Genomic DNA, 18,721 nt, shown 5'->3' with positions numbered 1-18,721 from the left:
CACAACAACACACCACACTACACCCCCACACTACAGTAAACCACACAACACCACCACACTACACCACCACACCACACTACACCACCACACTACACAACACTACACCACACCACACCACACTACACCACCACAACACACCACACCACACCATACCACCACACCACACCACACCACCACATCAACACAACAAACTACACCGCCACAACACACCACACAACACCACACCACTACACCATACTACACCACCACAACACACCACAACACCACCACGCCGCACTACACCACCACACCACCAAACATCGTCCGTGTGTGTGTTAGAGCAACAGGTCATGAGGAGAGACAGTCTCTGGGTCAATATTTACTGAGGGTTTTATTGAGGGCGAAATATTGGCCAGACGACCCAGTTAATTGGCGCCATGTTGACAGTCATGCGCCAGTTACCACCAGTTTATTACATGTTAACAGTCATGCACCAGTTACCACCAGTTTATCACATGTTGACAGTCATGCACCAGTTACCACCAGTTTATTACATGTTAACAGTCATGCACCAGTTACCACCAGTTTATTACATGTTAACAGTCATGCACCAGTTACCACCAGTTTATTACATGTTGACAGTCATGCACCAGTTACCACCAGTTTATTACATGTTGACAGTCATGCAACAGTTACCACCAGTTTATTACATGTTGACAGTCATGCAACAGTTACCACCAGTTTATTCCATGTTGACAGTCATGCACCAGTTACCACCAGTTTATTCACATGTTGACAGTCATGATCAGTTACCACCAGTTTATCACATGTTGACAGTCATGCACCAGTTACCACCAGTTTATTACATGTTGACAGTCATGCACCAGTTACCACCAGTTTATTACATGTTAACAGTCATGCACCAGTTACCACCAGTTTATTTACATGTTAACAGTCATGCACCAGTTACCACCAGTTTATTACATGTTAACAGTCATGCACCAGTTACCACCAGTTTATTACGCGTTGACAGTCATGCACCAGTTACCACCAGTTTATTACATGTTGACAGTCATGCAACAGTTACCACCAGTTTATTACATGTTGACAGTCATGCAACAGTTACCACCAGTTTATTCCATGTTGACAGTCATGCACCAGTTACCACCAGTTTATTACATGTTGACAGTCATGCACCAGTTACCACCAGTTTATTCCATGTTAACAGTCATGCACCAGTTACCACCAGTTTATTACATGTTAACAGTCATGCACCAGTTACCACCAGTTTATTGCATGTTGACAGTCATGCACCAGTTACCACCAGTTTATTGCATGTTGACAGTCATGCACCAGTTACCACCAGTTTATTATAAAAGAAATCGATCCCTGTGGTAAGATGTTGATGCATTATACTTTGAAGTTGTTTTAGTGTGTGTGTGTGTGTGTGTGTGTGTGTGTGTGTGTGTGTCCGTGAGTGTGTGTGTGTGGAGTTGTGTAAGTATTCTCTCTCTCTCTCTCTCTCTCTCTCTCTCTCAATCAGCACCTCCTCCCCTCTCCTCCAACTTTCAAATTTAAAACCTATTCACATAAAACTCACATCCATGCAGTTTGGTACATTGACTAGATGGCGATGCAACCCCTCCACTGGCTTATCCTCGATCTATTACTAAGACATATAGACAGACAGACAGATAGACAGATATATAAATAGATTACTAGTAAGAAAAGAAGTGACGGAAGAAATCAGAAAGGTAGGTAGACCGAAATAGGAATAGAGAGATGATGAGAGAAAAGGATTTGAGAAAGACAGAAAACGAGAAATATCTATAAAGAGAGAATAACAGAATGAGGGTTAAAGACAGAAAGAGAGAGAGTGAGAGATATAAAGAGAGAGGTCGAGAAGGAGAGTGACAAAGAAAATAAGGAGGCAAAGATATAATACTGTAGTGTTTGTTCCTCGCTGTCCCGGGATGTGGCAACAGTGGTGTGGTTGTGGTGTGGTTGTATTATTATGTAATTGTTTTTCTTGTTATTATGTGTTATTGTTGGTTTTTCTTTGTTATATGTTTGAGCGTTTGTTGTAATTGTATATGTTTCAAGGTTTTTGTGTTGTTGCTGTTTCATGCTGTTGGGTCAGAAGGTGTTGTTGCTCTCTTGTAGTTGTTGTTGTTTACTTATTATAATTGATTACAATCGTTGTTTTATTAAACCTATGATGACAGGTACCATGTATGTATGTATGTATGTATGTATGTATGTATGTATAAGGACCAGCAACATAATAAAACATTAATTTAATGGTTTACACACCTAAAAATACCCAAACTTTACAACTGTCTCACACAAACGCCACATTACAATCACAAACACACAGACAGACAGACATCAAACACGCAACATTATAAGCATCATAATTTTTCGTTAATCATAATAAATAAAAGACATTGTGACTATTTTTTATGTACATTGTTGGGAATAATTAATTTGGGTATATATATCAAAACAAACAAACAGACAAACAGACAAATAAACAAACTAACAACACCTCTTATGCTCTCAATTAAAAAAATCAACAACAACAACAACAGCAAAATACAACAACAAATTCCCTCTATTTTATTCTCAATTCGTAATAGAAAAAAGTTACTTCAATTTATCGTGTGTAATTTTTTTTTTTTTTTTGTGCCTTTATAAACGTTGTTATTTTGGTTGGTGTTGTTGGCAATGATGAAACAGGTTAAATATCTCCCTCTGACTCAGGTTGCTATTAAATGCAATTACCTCTTTTTACACGCCTGGCTGAAACACGGGTTGTTTATGTATGTGTGTGTGTGTGTACGTGCGTTCTGATGATACACACACACACACACACACACACACACACACTACAACACTATAAGAAAAGAATGATAGTCAATCTAGGAGACAAACACACGAAAAGAAATTCAGGAAAAAATTGTGCCGGTGGTCATAACAGAGATTTGTGAGGAGGTTTATGTGAACGACTTGTGACCAGTAAACATGTATGCCTGATTGTCACCACCTACCTCACGCTCCCCATTAGTGTATCACGGTGACCAGTAAGCCTACAGTATGTACAGACACACTTATCAGCTCCCATTAAGGCTTAGCTAGTTTGGTTTTGATCTCCGTGTCGTTTCATAACCATCCTCCTATTCTCCTCCATCTTCCTCGGACGAATAATGGATGGAAATTTATATTATGCTCTTATATACACACGCACATCTATACACACACACACACATATATATACACACACACACACATATATATATATATATATATATATATATATATATATATATATATATATATATATATATATATATATATATATATATACACACACGCACATATATATACACACACACGCACATATACACACAAACACACATGCAAATACATAACAAGAATATTATACAGGCATATTCAAAATAAGTCAGAGGTAGCGCCACACAGGTAAAGCATATATGCAGGTCATGTCTCACGAAGTAGCCTCTGAGTTTCACCTCTTCACGCCATCCCCCGCACCCAATATCAGTCCACGAGATGCTGAGGCCTTCACACCAGCGGCGAAGGACCCCACACCTTAGTGCTGTGTATCAGGAAATTTGCATGAGGGCGTCACTTAGCGGTTGGCCAACGAGGCCTTGTGACCTCTCCAGCGCCTCACCTCCCGTCGTCACCATAAATTGAGTCACACAACTAGTTCATCAGCGTGTGAGGGAGACAAAGAGATGAGACGGAGAGATGAGACGGAAAATGATGAGGATGGTATAGCTAGAGGAGGATAGGATGAAGGATAGTGAAGATAGCTGGAGGGGATAATTTAGAGGAAAGAAACTTAATAGAATGGAAAGAGGGTTTAATATACACTGATGATAGAAATAGTTAAGACATAATAATAACAAAGATGATATATATATATATATATATATATATATATATATATATATATATATATATATATATATATATATATATATATATATATATATATATATATATATATATATATATATATATATATATATATGATAGAATGAGAATAGCATCAATATAACTTTGGATCCTTCAGACGATAAGATATAATAAGGACAGAATAAGTACAGAATAAGGACAGAATCAGGATAGAATAAGGATAACATAGTGAATAAAAAAAAAGGTAACACAAAAAGGATAACACTAAAAAAACATTTTACTGTGGATAGATAGTAATGCTAGAATGGATTATTACGAGGATGGATAGAGGATAGACAGAGAGGATAGTATCATAGTGGAATAGTGACACGGTGGTCAGGTTCTATCCAACGAGGGAAGGAAGAGGAAAAACAGATGATGATAAAAAGTGATAAACAGTGATGAAACGAGAGAGAAGAATGGATGTATGAGGGAGAGGAAGACCTGCAGAGGATCATGAAGAGAAGAAGAAAGAAAAAGAGAGAGAGAGGCAAGGACACAGAGAAACAGATGGACAGAAAAAGGAGAGGGTAACAGACAGACAGACAGACAGAGAGAATTAGAGTGAGGGAGGAAAACAGAGAGAGAGAGAGATAGACGGAAGCAGAAAGACAGAGCCGAAGAGAGTTTCAGTAAATCCTGGATATCCCTTACTGTCCACGCGACCCAAGAAGAACGTAGGGATTCATTGTTGAACTCACATCAATCTGTGTGTCTGTGTATCAAGAGTTCTTAACATAATAACTCAACCAAATAACGATTAATATGAACCCAACCTGGAATGTAAATTTATCAAAGCAAGATCTCAATCGAATTCCATATTTAGCATTTTTCAACCTCAGATCTTAAGCGTTACGGCTCCTAGGATTTTGCTGTCTTGAAGTAGGAAATTCGGTCATATATGTAAGGAATTTTTTTATGATAGGTCTTAGTTAACAAATGGTAATATATTATCAGATTCAGGATTAGAAGTTAAGATACAATATTACAAGTTTAGGATTCTGGTATAAAGTACAGGTGGATATATGTATTATGTGGTGAAAAGATTATAGAGGCGGTGCTTTATATTCTGAAAGTTAATTAAGAAATATCCTTACGTGATGCAGAGTACAAGTACGAAATCTCCCCGTACCTGTAATTGCATATAACATTTCTAGTTCAGATTATAGGGCCATGGGTTGAAAATATGATATAATACTCGGTATATCAAAGGCATAAAGCCGCAACACACGGAGCCTTATAGCAGTAAGTTTGGATATTTATAAGTCTGAGATATATCCATTAGTTAAACATTGCACCTGAACGACTTATCACGTAGTAAATAGTAATTTCCTTGTTATTATCAGACTTTTATCACCGCCCCACTGTTGTTATCTCCGTGTTATTTGTTACCCATTCTATGCCTCTGTCTTGGTATTGTTAAGTTTTATTTCCAGGTTAGTTTAAAAAGTCATGAGAGTAGGAGTTAGAGCTGAACGAGAGGGGGGGAATACTGGTCATAGTGTAATTCCGTATTAAAAAAAAACACAAAAAACTCTTATTACTGACCTAGTTCTCCGTGCTGCATTACTGTTATTAATTACGACATATAGTTATTTCCACTACAGTTTATAATGTAATCAAAAGAAGCACTGACTACACATTCCCAGGTTAGAGAGGGAGCCAAGGTCATCATCCTGTTATTAAAACCAAAGTGAATGTATTGCTCTCTGTAATGCTGTATTAATTACTTTTTTTGGTCTAGATTTTGCGGGTAATAAACTATGTATTAGAGACAAAACAAGATTAAAGGGGCGGGAGGGGGGATATCATCTACCATATACTAAACCAGTGGTTCTCAACCAGGGGGGAATTCCCCCCAGGGGGGGAATTCAGGTTTTCCGGAGGGGGGGGGGGAAACTGATTCGGGAGCAAGAGATATGTTCGATGAGAAATCAATCACAGAATTTTGGCCCTTGATGTGCGATTCCTACCCAAAACTGGCAGAAAGAGCTATCCGTGCATTGCTTCCGTTTGTGTCGACATATCTTTGTGAGTCAGGCTTTTCAACTCTGTTGCAAATTAAAACGAAGCAGCGTAGTAGATTAGAGGTAGAAAATGACCTGCGTTGTGCCCTTTCAAGCACTCCTCCGCGTATCCCAGAATTGGCGAAGAAAAAACAATCACAGGTTTCTCATTGACTGTAATCTTCATCTGAATAAAATTAATTACAAATTTACAATATCCTGGTATTCTATTGAACTTTTTGTTTATTGCATTATGCTTCAGTTTGGTCTGTTAAGTAATTCATTATAAATAAAAAAACTATTTTACTTTTATTCAAGTTTTATAAATCCATCAACATTTTCAATTGGCATTTAATTTGTAAAACTCCACTATAAAAATAATCCATGTAAAATTGTAAATGTATATGTACTAATATGGAAAAATTAAAGGTTTTTCAGTATTATATGCATATTATTTGGAATGCACTTTTTGAGGCAGACAATCTTGGAAAGGAGGGGGAAATGACATTCTGACATATGGTGAAAAGGGTGCATGGGGCAAACAAGGTTGAAAACCACTGTACTAAACAGAACGTAACAACCATTGACCAGATATTCTCTTCTGTAATACTGTTTTGAATTACAGGATTCTATTGGTAGTATATAATGAACTAACTATAATACTCGGATTAAAAAGGCGTACTTAGTGATCATCTTGTTACTAAAATGATGCAACGTTGACCTGGTTTTATATGTGTGTGGGGTGGGGGGGTGGGGTAACTTTGCTATTAATTACATTGTTTCTTTTATGACTACAGGTCAAGGTTACAGGTTACAGGTGACTACATGTCAAAGTTACAGGGCGAACTTAGTCCTTATCCTATAATTAAAACAAAGGGGTATCACTATGTTTATATTTTCCGCTTTAATGCTGTTATTGATTACGGTAAATTACGGTTTTTTTTTCTCCCAGGAAACTCAAGTCGGTTACTCGCTCACCATCCTGTCATTTGTAAAGAAAGTCACACACAATCTGATTTTCTTTGTTATAATGCTATTATTAATTACAGTTTATATTTTTTTCATAGGATTCTATACATTATATTAAAGTTCTATTTCAAAAGAGAAAGCTGGATGAACGTATATCACTTTCATCCTGTATTAAAAAACATATATTGGCTTTCGAATTCCCCTTCTCGTACGACCTTTATTATGTAAGTCATGAAAAATACAATAAAGTAAAGGGATAAATTTTGGTGATTATCCTATACTAGAAAAAAATGACTAGTCTTCATATTTTGTTTCTCGTTATGTTTAGTTATTAATTACGACCACTATTTTTTCTTCCCAGTAGTGTATAGGTAATAAGGAAGGCAGAGAGGGTGAACTACATACAGAATACTGAATCAAAGGAGTTGTTCCCGGTGTCTACCTTTTTATATACTGGTGGTGAAGCCTCACAAGGTTGAGAACAAAGTCTGCAATTTGTTCTGGATATAACGTTGGCTGGAGGGGAGGTGGAGAGGGAGGGGAGAGGAAATGAGGAAGGAAAATGAAGATGGGAAGGGGAGGAAGAGAGGATGAGAGATAAGGAGTGGATGAGAGATGAAGAGAGGAGAAATGAGAAGCGGATGGAAGGGAAGGAGGGGGAAGAGAATGGAAGAGATAAGGAGGAGAAAAGACAGAATATTGAGAGAAAGGCACTTTATTTACCCTTTATATATATATATATATATATATATATATATATATATATATATATATATATATATATATATATATATATATATATATATATATATATATATATATATATATATATATATGTAATATTCAGAAATTTCAGAGTAATTTCAAACACAGCGCAATTGGCGATACTGAGCTTTCAAGGTCGTGGGAGGGAAGAGAGCGCTCCCTGCACATAGAGAGAGGTTGTGGAACTAGGCCTAAGTGATATTAAATGTAATTTGCCGAATTAATAATGATGCGATTCATGAAGTTAAGGGACTATTATTGAATTTGAAATTATTATAGATCGTTTATCAGTCACGGGTGTCCCAAGGAAATATTAGTTAGGCGGAAAATATGGCACGTAGGCCTAAGCTAGCGCCTTGGAGAGACGCGACGCTGGCTGGTCCTCAGTCACGTGAAAGCGATTGGACCTACAGGACATCCCTGCGCGTCCGTCCACAGGAATAGTCACGTGGCCTAGTCACCTGTGTTGCACTATTGCAGTATAACAAGTAAGTCTCATTCGATCTCAGACAGGGTTAGGTAGGGCAGTGGTAAAGTTAACAAGAGCTAACAGTGAGTTCATTTCAGGGTTTCCATCAGAACCCACTTGACTGCGAGAAATTGACTGCGAGAGTGATGACCGCGAGAGATTGACTGCCGTTTGAGACTGCCGTTGATGATTGAGGGTGGCGATTGTCGCCATTGGACCGATCAGTGTAGGCCTGTCACTGTTTAGCGGGGTATCAAAGGATCTCTTGAGGGAATCTAGCCGTCTGGGTGCCCAGCTGACGACGGGACGATCGTTGGGGTCATCAGCTCTCCTCTACCTCGGCTCACAACACCACATGTCTCGAGCAGCTTAGTGAAACCCTCTTGCTAACGGGAAGCTAAAGCTTCTCTCAACTGTACAAGGTCTGATTGGCTCACTCCCTTCCGTTTCATGGATGTACTGGGGGTAAAGTGAGGCCAGCTGAGTGATACAGGGCCGCACACTGGGGCCAAGAGTCAGTGGAGTTAGAGGTACACTTTCCAAGGTGGAGAAAGGCTGATTTGGGCCTTCAACTACGGGTGCCTGTTGGTTGTGCCTTAAACGACAACGGAGTGCAGGTGGAATCTGTGTGTGTGTTAGGTTAGGGAGCATGGTTCACTAGGGTGTGTCATAGGAGGGAAGATCAGCTAAAACTAATGGCCCATCACTTTTTTGGTAGATTTTAGTGTATGTAAACAGAAAATAATTTCAGTTTCAATATTTTGCAACCTTTTGCTCGGTAAATTTTAGCGTGAAATTTATCGAAAATCTAACGTACAGCTGCATTAGTGCATTACAATTAAATAGTGAACATTGCTTTCTGACTTCATTCTTTAACAACCCAACTAACTAATATTTTTTATTTCAGATTCTGATGCATTTATAAGTTGATAATATTTGCGATGGCTGCTTGTGTCAGGACGAGGAACCAAAAATCCAGCCATCTCAGTCACTATCTTGGGTCTGGGAGGAGCTCCTGAAGTCAGGTTACTTACCATTGAGAATGCTTTGAGATACGGTGTTTTAATCAGGCAAATCGGTGAAAAGAACCAAAGAACTTACACAAACAAAGACATTGCCAGTGATATGACCAAAGCTGTCTTGGCACAGTACACTCTGGCTAACGCTCAGTTCAAGCCTCCAGTCATAACAAGTCAGAAGAAGATTAGTGAGAGACTGCTAGCCAGTTGGGAAAAGGCAAGAGATATCTCTCTTGGGAGAGGAAAACTTGCAGTTAAGGACAGCTTTGCCAAGCAACTGAACCAGTTATTTGACATAATTACTTGCAAGTGCCCAATTGTTCTCTGTCCTGAGTTTGGATGCGATCGTGACTGTAAATCCGGGGCCCATATCTCCTGTATTTGCAAGCGTGAACTGAAGATTCCTGTGATCGAACTGGCATTTGTCAAAGCACAGAGAGAGAAGACTGGCAGTATAGGGGCTCTCATGATTTCTAATGAATATTCCGGAGTCCAAGAGACAGGAGGCTACAGAGAGACAGAAAGGAGAAGAGTTGCCGGGAAAAAGAGAGACTTGAGAAGGCAGAATTGAGGTAAAAAAAGGCCGATGATTGGAGTCAAGCTGATTCAGGATTTAATGACTTCCCCGCCTTGGCCCAGTCCGAGGTGCTGACCAGGAGAATGGTGACTTGTCCCTACCCCAGAAAATAATGATCTAAACCTTTGGGCATAAGATTCGAAATAGGAAAGATGTCCAAGCACCAAGCTCTGGCCAGCATAAAGCACACTGGTCTCAAGAAAACTGCAGAATAGCAACAACTGACTGGATTGACAGTGGTTTGTTAACACATTGATGTTCACCTGGTGATAGATATAACAAAGTAGAGAGCTCCAGGAAACTTGTCAGTAACCTAGAAAGAGAGAGTTTGATAAGAGGATAAGAGAAAATGGAATCAATTGTTTGTTCTTTGATGGGAGAAAGATGACACTAAAGTGTTCATGAAAGTTGGAGATTCTGACAAGTTGTTCCCTGCCATGGTGAAGGAGGAACACTACTCCTGCTGCAGTGAACCAGGAGGAAGTATTTGTGGCATTTCCTCCAGAAAGATGACATCAAAACCAGCTGAGATAGTGGCAGATAACATTGTGAACTGGCTCAGAGAGGAACATGGAGCCAGACCCTGCAGGCCATTGTTGGAGGACAGCACCAACACAACCTGGGGTAGCAAGGGGGTCATACAGTGGATAGAGAGCGGAAGATTGGAAGGAAGCTGTCTGGATTGTTTGTGACACTCCACATAACAGGTGCCACTCAGACATCTGATCCAGGAAGACTGGATAGCAAGACTCTTTCAAACAACAGATGGTCTGGTCCTCTTGGCAAGATGCTGGACTCTGCCACTGAGTTAGAAATAAATCCGAGCTTTGAAAAAAATCACGGTTAAACCTCCTCGTTGAGCTTGCACATACTGTCATTGACGACCTGAGTACTGGCCATTTCATAGTTTACATGATTTTGCAGTGCCATCAAACTGGGGAGGTCATGCCTGATAGACTTGCTTACCTGCGAATGGGTCAGTCTCACATTCTAGGTGGCTCACAACAGCTCTCAGGTTCTGCAGAATTTGGGTCGCTCATCATAAACTGAGGAACCGAAAAACACAGCCTGAGACTTATTGTCCAATTCATGTTAGTGTCTACTTGCCAAATTGGTTCAACACCAAAGGTCAAGTCATCGTTCTCCGAAGGTCGAAGGCATGTTCTCTTCCAGCTTGGGCTCCTGAGAGTCAATAAGGAAGGTTATTTCAGATTGTGGGCAGACTGTGAGGAGATCTTCCGGGTATGCTCATCCCGAGGCAGTTCTGCAGACAATGTGCTCTGCAGTAAGGATATGAGGAGAGAGAAGGTGGCAGTCAAAAGATCTTGGATGTAAGGACTTATGAGAGGATCTGGGCATGACGAATCAGTTGGTGACGAGATTCCTTCAGGTCAGGAAGACTCCCTGAAGTCAATCTGGGTGCCGGAACCCTCACTGATCTCATAGATAACATCAGGCTGGCAGTGAGCCCCTCTTACCTGCAGCCTCACCAATCAATTCAAGTCAGAGCTTTCCTGGACAACCCCATGCATGTCCCTGCCTGGCCCTCTCGCACACCCAGAGTATAGGCGTTGTGTACAGCAAGTGGCGAGGCCAGCAGTCCGTCTTGCAACCAGGAGAGGGGAGAGCTACATCCGAGCTCAGGTGTGGTCAGCAGGGAGTGATGAGTAGAAACAAAACAAAAGAAAAGACATGTTCTCTATGGTGGCACAACACGAATTAAGTAGTAAATAAAACCGGTTTTGTATTTGATGATTTTGTTTTCTAAGGAATAATAGAATTTTATAAATGTGTCAAGATCATTCGTTTCACTATTCTGGATCATTTTCATCTAATAAATTAACCTGATACATTTACTTTACTTTAAATAAGCTATTTGGTAATTGTTGGTAAAAGGGTGGGAATACTGAATTTTCATGAATTTCAAGTTAAAATTTACCCTAGCAAAAATGAAAACTTTTCAAATCTGAGAGAATATCACATGATTTTGCACATAAAACACATCATTAATACCATGGGCGAATTTTTCAAACTAAAAAAAAAAATTCGCCTCCGTACTTATTTACACCCTAATAGTTCACAGGTATTGGACTCAGTAACGTCTTTTATAATAGTGACAATATTTTTTTGTGTTATAGTTAATACTATTTTTCAGTTACTAATGTGCTGTGTGCATTTTAAGAATTTCTTTATAGTTTCAATCTCAGATATAATCTTTGTTCCCAGAGTAGTGTTTAGGATTAGGTTGGGAGGTGTGCATCTGTTGGTGTAACATAATTATATTGAGTGCCTTAAGGCCTATTCATTGTAAGTATTTAATTTCTTATTTTTTAATACATTTCCTCAGTGACTGATATTATTTTGTTAGAAAACCCGCCAGGCCTGCATCTGTTGGTACAGCATAATTATATTGAGTGCCCTTGAAGCCTATTCATGGTGGAATTAATAATTTCTTATTTTTATACCACTTCTGCAGTAGTGGATGATATTATTCTGTAAAACCCTTGAGCCTGTTTCATGTGTGCAAAGCAACATTTCTTAATACTTTAAATTATTGTTGCCTGAGTTTTCTAATAATTTCAATATCATGTATAACTTTATTCCCCAGAGTAGTGTTTTAAGTTCAGAATTGAGAGGTCATATTGGTGTACCATTATTTGATTGTGTTTGTAGTGTTGGAGGAATATAAGTGTCTAGAATTTACAGTGTGTCTCATTCATCCCAGTCACAGACGCTATCCTTCCACGGGTCACGGACAATTCATTTGTTTTAGTAGATTTAAGTGTTCTTGTGCTGGTTAGGGATTTTTCTCAAAGAGGCGTTTCCTGCCATTACCCTCTAATAATATTTAATAAACCCCAAGTCAAGTTGAAAATAAGGTCAGTAGAATTCCGACCGGTTACATATATATATTCATTCCTATTCCACAAAGTCTCCCCCCAAAAAAATGGCTTTATGAATAAAAAAGAAAAAATAATATATGTATACACTAGGAGTCCATATCGTTGTCTCAGAGTAACTTACCACCGCCCGCGACACACCATCATAAAACAATCAGCGGACTCCACAAGAGCGACCCAATGCATGACATCGTCATATTCTTAACCCGACGAGTTCTGATTCCTTTAACTTTAATATTCAAAAACTCAAAAAAAAAAAAAAAAAAAAAAGATTCTAATGTTGTCTGGGTGAGAATGTGAAAGAATAATTTAAATGGATTTCATACTGCAGAGGAAATCCGAGATTTTAGGAGGAACAGTGTAAAACGACCGGTGAATCCGACTATTCTTTTTCATCTTGGTGGTGTTCGTGTAGCGTCTTGCCAGTCTCAGAGGTTCTGTTGTTTTATTAGAAATGTTTGCGTGGTGGAGTGTAATGGAGGAATGTGTTTTATTAGTCTTTCTCTCCTTCGTTGTTGTTATGAAGAGATGCTATATTATTATTATTATTATTGTTTATTTGTTGTTGTTATTTGTTGTTGTTATTAATAATAGTAGTAGCAGTAGATAGTAATAACAGTAGTAGTAATATTACTGAATGACCTTAGAGATGTCTTTGACCAACTAACTCAACGGGTAGATACTATTGTGTATTAAGAACATTTAATGGGGGACGAAAATTGTAGCGTAGGGGGCTGGAGGCCGTTATATATACAAAAGTAGTAATGGTAGTAGTAGTAGTAGTAGTAGTATCATTAATATTACTGATATTACTTCATCATATTACAATAAGTTTATCGTTATTATGCAAATACGATACATTAGAAAAAAACCTTATGAAGTGTTCTGTTGTGTCTACGTGTATGTCTGTCTGTGTGAGCATATATCGAATCCATGACAATAGCTGGTTACTTAAAACAAAATATAACTGAATAATTCACGAAAATAATCCAGATTCGATACGATGTTGGATGAGACTGATTCCTCTTGAAATTTTCGTCAATCATTCAAAAATACTGCATGCTTCTATAAAAATAAATAAAAAATAAATTAACAAAAGCCTTCTGAAATTACGCTTATTTTTCTTGTTTCTTTTGTTTTTCGTGTGAAGAATAATACATTACGGTCCTCTCCTCCTTGACACCTCAGAACTTACGGCCGTAAATGATTCCATGTCTCCTGGCTGACACACTGTACACTTCTAAGGCAAACATGTTTTACTGTATTTCTCCCTTCAGTTAAATATCTTATGTCTGTCAGTTAGCCAGAAGAAGACAAACTATTTTTTTTAAATTTATACATTTTGTCTTCTCTGCTACAGCCCCTAAGAAGACAAGTAAGGTTTAGTTGTTTGAGGCTATACATTTATGTTTTTCTGTTGCAGCTAAGATAAGTAAGTTTTAGCTTTCATTGGTATTGTTTTGTCTTCCCCGTTGCAATAAGAATATCATTTTAATTTAAGCTTTTTCAGGCAATACGTTTCTCTTGCCGGTTACAGCTTAGATAACAGCTTTGATTTATTAAGCTTAGAAGGTAATGAGTTTTATGTTTCTTTAGCAACACTTGAATTAATTTGCATATCTAAAGTTGCTTCTTCATTAACATTGATTATATTATTTGTCTCATGTGTGTTGACAACGATGATCATGTTGTTCTCATGTTGACAACGATGATCATGTTGTTCTCATATGTGTTGACAACGATGATCATGTTGTTCTCATGTGTTGACAGCGATGATCATGTTGTTCTCATATGTGTTGACAACGATGATCATGTTGTTCTCATATCATGTTGACAACGATGATCATGTTGTTGTCATATGTGTTGACAACGATGATCATGTTGTTCTCATATGTGATATACATCGATGATCCTGTTGTTCTCATATGTGTTGACAACGATGATCATGTTGTTCTCATATGTGTTGACAACGATGATCATGTTGTTCTCATATGTGTTGACAACGATAATCTGTTGATTCTCATATGTGTTGACGCGATGATCATGTTGCCATATGTGTTGACAACGATGATCAAGTTGTTCTCATATAATGTTGACAACGATGATCATGTTGTTTACTCATAATGTGTTGACTGATGATCATGTTGTTCTCCTTATGTGTTGACAACGTGTCAAGTTTTTCCTATGTGTTGACCTTTGATGATCATATTTATACATATGTGTTGACAACGTGATCATGTTGTTCTCATATGTGTTGACAACGTGATCGTATTTGTTCTCCTTATGTATTGACAACGATGATCATGTTGTTCTCATATGTGGTGACAACGGTAATCATGTTGTTCTCATAATAATATTGACAACGATGATCAAGTTGTTCTCATATGTGTTGACAGCGATGATCATGTTGTTCTCATATGTTGACCGCGATGATCCATGTTGTTCTCATATGTGGTGACAACGATGATCATGTTGTTCTCATATGTGTTGACAACGATGATCATGTTGCCATATGTGTTGACAGCGATGATCATGTTGTTCTCATATGTGTTGACAATGATGATCATGTTGTTGCCATATGTGTTATTAACGATGATCATGTTGTTCTCATATGTGTTGACAGCAAGTCATGTTGTTCTCCTTATGTGTTGACAGCGATGATCAAGTTGTTCTCATATGTGTTGACAGCGATGATCATGTTGTTCTCCTTATGTTGACACTTGTTGATCATGTTGTTCTCATATGTGTTGTAACGATGATCATGTTGTTCTCATATGTGATGACAACGATAGGCATGTTGTTCTCCATATGTGTTGACAACGATGATCATGTTGTTCTCCTTATGTGCTGACAACGATGATCATGTTGTTCTCATATGTGTTGACAACGATGATCATGTTGCCATATGTGTTGACAACGATGATCATGTTGTTCTCATATGTTGACAGCGATGATCATGTTGTTCTCATATGTGTTGACAACGATGATCATGTTGTTCCTCATATGTGTTGACAACAATGATCATGTTGTTCTCATATGTTGACAACGATGATCATGTTGTTCTCCATATGTGGTGACAACGTGATCATGTTGTTCTCATATGTGTTGACAACGATGATCATATTTGTTCTCATATGTGTTGACAACGATGATCATGTTGTTCTCATGTGTTGACAGCGATGATCATGTTGTTCTCAACAACAATGTTGACAACGATGATCATGTTGTTCTCATATGTGTTGACAACGATGATCATGTTCTCGCATGTGTTGACAACGATGATCATGTTGTTCTCATATGTGTTGACGCGATAATCATGTTGTTCTCATATGTGTTGACAACGATGATCATGTTTGCCATATGTTGACAACGATGATCATGTTGTTCTCATATGTGTTGACAGCGATGATCATGTTGTTCTCCTTATGTGTTGACAACGATGATAAGTTGTTCTCATAATAATGTTGACAGCGATGATCATGTTGTTCTCCTTGTAGTGTTGACAACGATGATCAGTTGTTTTTTCATATGTGTTGACAACGATGATCATGTTGCCATATGTGTTGACAACGATGATCATGTTGTTCTCATATGTATTGACAACGTGATGATCATGTTGCGCATATGTGGTGACAACTGATGATCATGTTGTTCTCATAATATTGACAACGATGATCAAGTTGTTCTCATATGTGTTGACAGCGATGATCATGTTGTTCTCATATGTGTTGATAGCGATGATCCAAGTTGTTTTCATATGTGTTAACCAGGATGATCATGATACCTTATATCAATGTTGACAGCGATGATCATGTTGTTCTCATATGTGTTGACAGCGATGATCAAGTTGTTTCTCATAGCATGTTGACAACATTGATCAAGTTGTTCTCATATGTGTTGACAACGATGATCATGTTGCCATATGTGTTGACAACGATGATCATGTTGTTCTCATATGTGTTGACAACGATGATCATGTTGTTCTCTTATGTGTTATTGAAACGATGATCATGTTGCCATATGTGACAACATTGATCCATGTTCTCATATGTTGATGATCATGTTTATGTTGACAACGATGATCATGTTGCCATATATTATTTGACAACATTGATCATGTTGTTCTCATAATAATATTGACAACGATGATCATGTTGTTCTCATATGTTGACAACGATGATCAAAGTTGTTCTCATATGTGTTGACAACTTTGATGATCATGTTGTTCTCATATGTGTTGACAACGATGATCAAGTTGTTTTTCATATGTGTTGACAAGCGATGATCATGTTGCCATATGTGTTGACAGCGATGATAGTCATGTTTAATTCTCATATGTGTTGACAAGCGATGATCCAAGTTGTTCTCATATGTGTTGACAACGATGATCATGTTGTTCTCATGTAACTGTTGTAACTTACTGATCAGTTGTTTCATATGTGTTGACAACGATGATCATGTTGCCATATGTGTTGACAACGATGATCATATTGTTGTTCTCATATGTGTTGACAACGATGATCAAGTTGTTTGTCATATATGTTGACAACGATGATCAAGTTGTTTTTCATATGTGTTGACAACGATGATCATGTTGCCATATGTGTTGACAAACGATGATCATGTTCTCATATGTGTTATTAACGATGATCTATGTTGTTCTCATATAATGTTGACAACGATGATCATGTTGCCATATGTGTTGGCAACGATGATCATGTTGTTCTCATATGTGTTGACAACGATGATCATGTTGTTCTCAAATGTGTTGACAACGATGATCATGTTGTTCTCATATGTGTTGAAAACGATGATCATGTTGTTCTCATATTTGTTGACAACGATGATCATGTTGTTCTCATATGTGTTGACAACGATGATCATGTTGTTCTCAAATGTGTTGACTACGATGATCATGTTGTTCTCATATGTGTTGACAACGATGATCATGTTGTTCTCATATGTGTTGACAACGATGATCAAGTTGTCATATGTGTTGACAACAATGATCATGTTCTCATATGTGTTGACAACAATGATCATGTTCTCATATGTGTTGACAACAATGATCATGTTGTTCTCATATGTGTTGACAACGATGATCATGTTGTCATATGTGTTGACAACAATGATCATGTTCTCATATGTGTTGACAACGATGATCATGTTCTCATATGTGTTGACAACAATGATCATGTTGTTCTCATATGTGTTGACAACGATGATCATGTTCTCATATGTGTTGAGAACGAAAACAAAGACTCTAGTATTTTCAGTCTCCGTCGACATTACGTCATGCTGTAAGACTCACAACTCAAGCGGCCAAATAATAACATTGGTGAGTTTCAGTGTTTGTTTTGCGACTGTCGTGGGGAAAGAAACAGGTGTCACATCAATGGTTCGTGGACTCGGGTTTGACATCGTCCCGTCTGTGTGTAGTCACGAATAATACACACACACACACACACACACACACACACACACACAACACAGAACACACACACACACACAACACAGAACACACACACACACACACACACACACACACACAAACGTGAAGAGGTCAGTAAAAAACAGCTGGGCCAACAGGAGCGTGACCCTCCTCCTCCTGTAACCTAAGAAAAGGAAAAGAGAGGGTCGTTTTAACCGTTAACCGCGGGTCGTTGCAAGAGAGGGTCGTTATGAGAGACACTGACAGACGATGACACACGATGACAGACGATGACAATGACAAAGACAATGATGACAGACAACGTTGACACCACGACGACGAAGAAGACAGACAACGATGACAGACGATGACGACAAACAATAATGATGACGACAACGATGAAGAAAAACAACATCAACAACAACAACAACAACAACAAAAACAACAACAACAACAACGCCACACCGACAACACAACACACTCTCAAAGTCATAAACAATTCAAGGGTACTAGAGGTAAGGGACTTCTGCCTTGGCCTGATGGATCCGAGGCATAACGTGTGTGGCACTTAAAGTCACTGAACGAAGAGGGACGCAGGAGGAGAAAACGAGAAAGGTAGAGA

General features: G+C 38.3%; 1 protein-coding gene across 1 annotated transcript; it reads right to left on the bottom strand.

Moving 5' to 3' along the window:
- Positions 1–17,330: 17,330 nt before the first annotated feature.
- Positions 17,331–17,957, bottom strand: LOC121866830 (GRIP and coiled-coil domain-containing protein PFC0235w-like). The gene has a single exon (XM_042366567.1). It carries the CDS (start codon positions 17,955–17,957, stop codon positions 17,331–17,333), a length of 627 nt encoding a protein of 208 aa, XP_042222501.1.
- Between the last annotated feature and the right edge of the window lie 764 nt (positions 17,958–18,721).

Source organism: Homarus americanus, unplaced genomic scaffold, assembly GCF_018991925.1.
Source record: "Homarus americanus isolate GMGI-L3 unplaced genomic scaffold, GMGI_Hamer_2.0 scaffold40343, whole genome shotgun sequence".
Classification (NCBI taxonomy): Eukaryota; Metazoa; Arthropoda; class Malacostraca; order Decapoda; family Nephropidae; genus Homarus; species Homarus americanus.
Note: the sequence above shows the minus strand (reverse complement) of the source record. Positions and strands in the feature narration are given on the sequence as shown.

Coding starts and splice junctions, on each gene's coding strand:
- LOC121866830 (XM_042366567.1), bottom strand. CDS start 17,957: ATGTCGACGGAGACTGAAAATACTAGAGTCTTTGTTTTCGTTCTCAAC.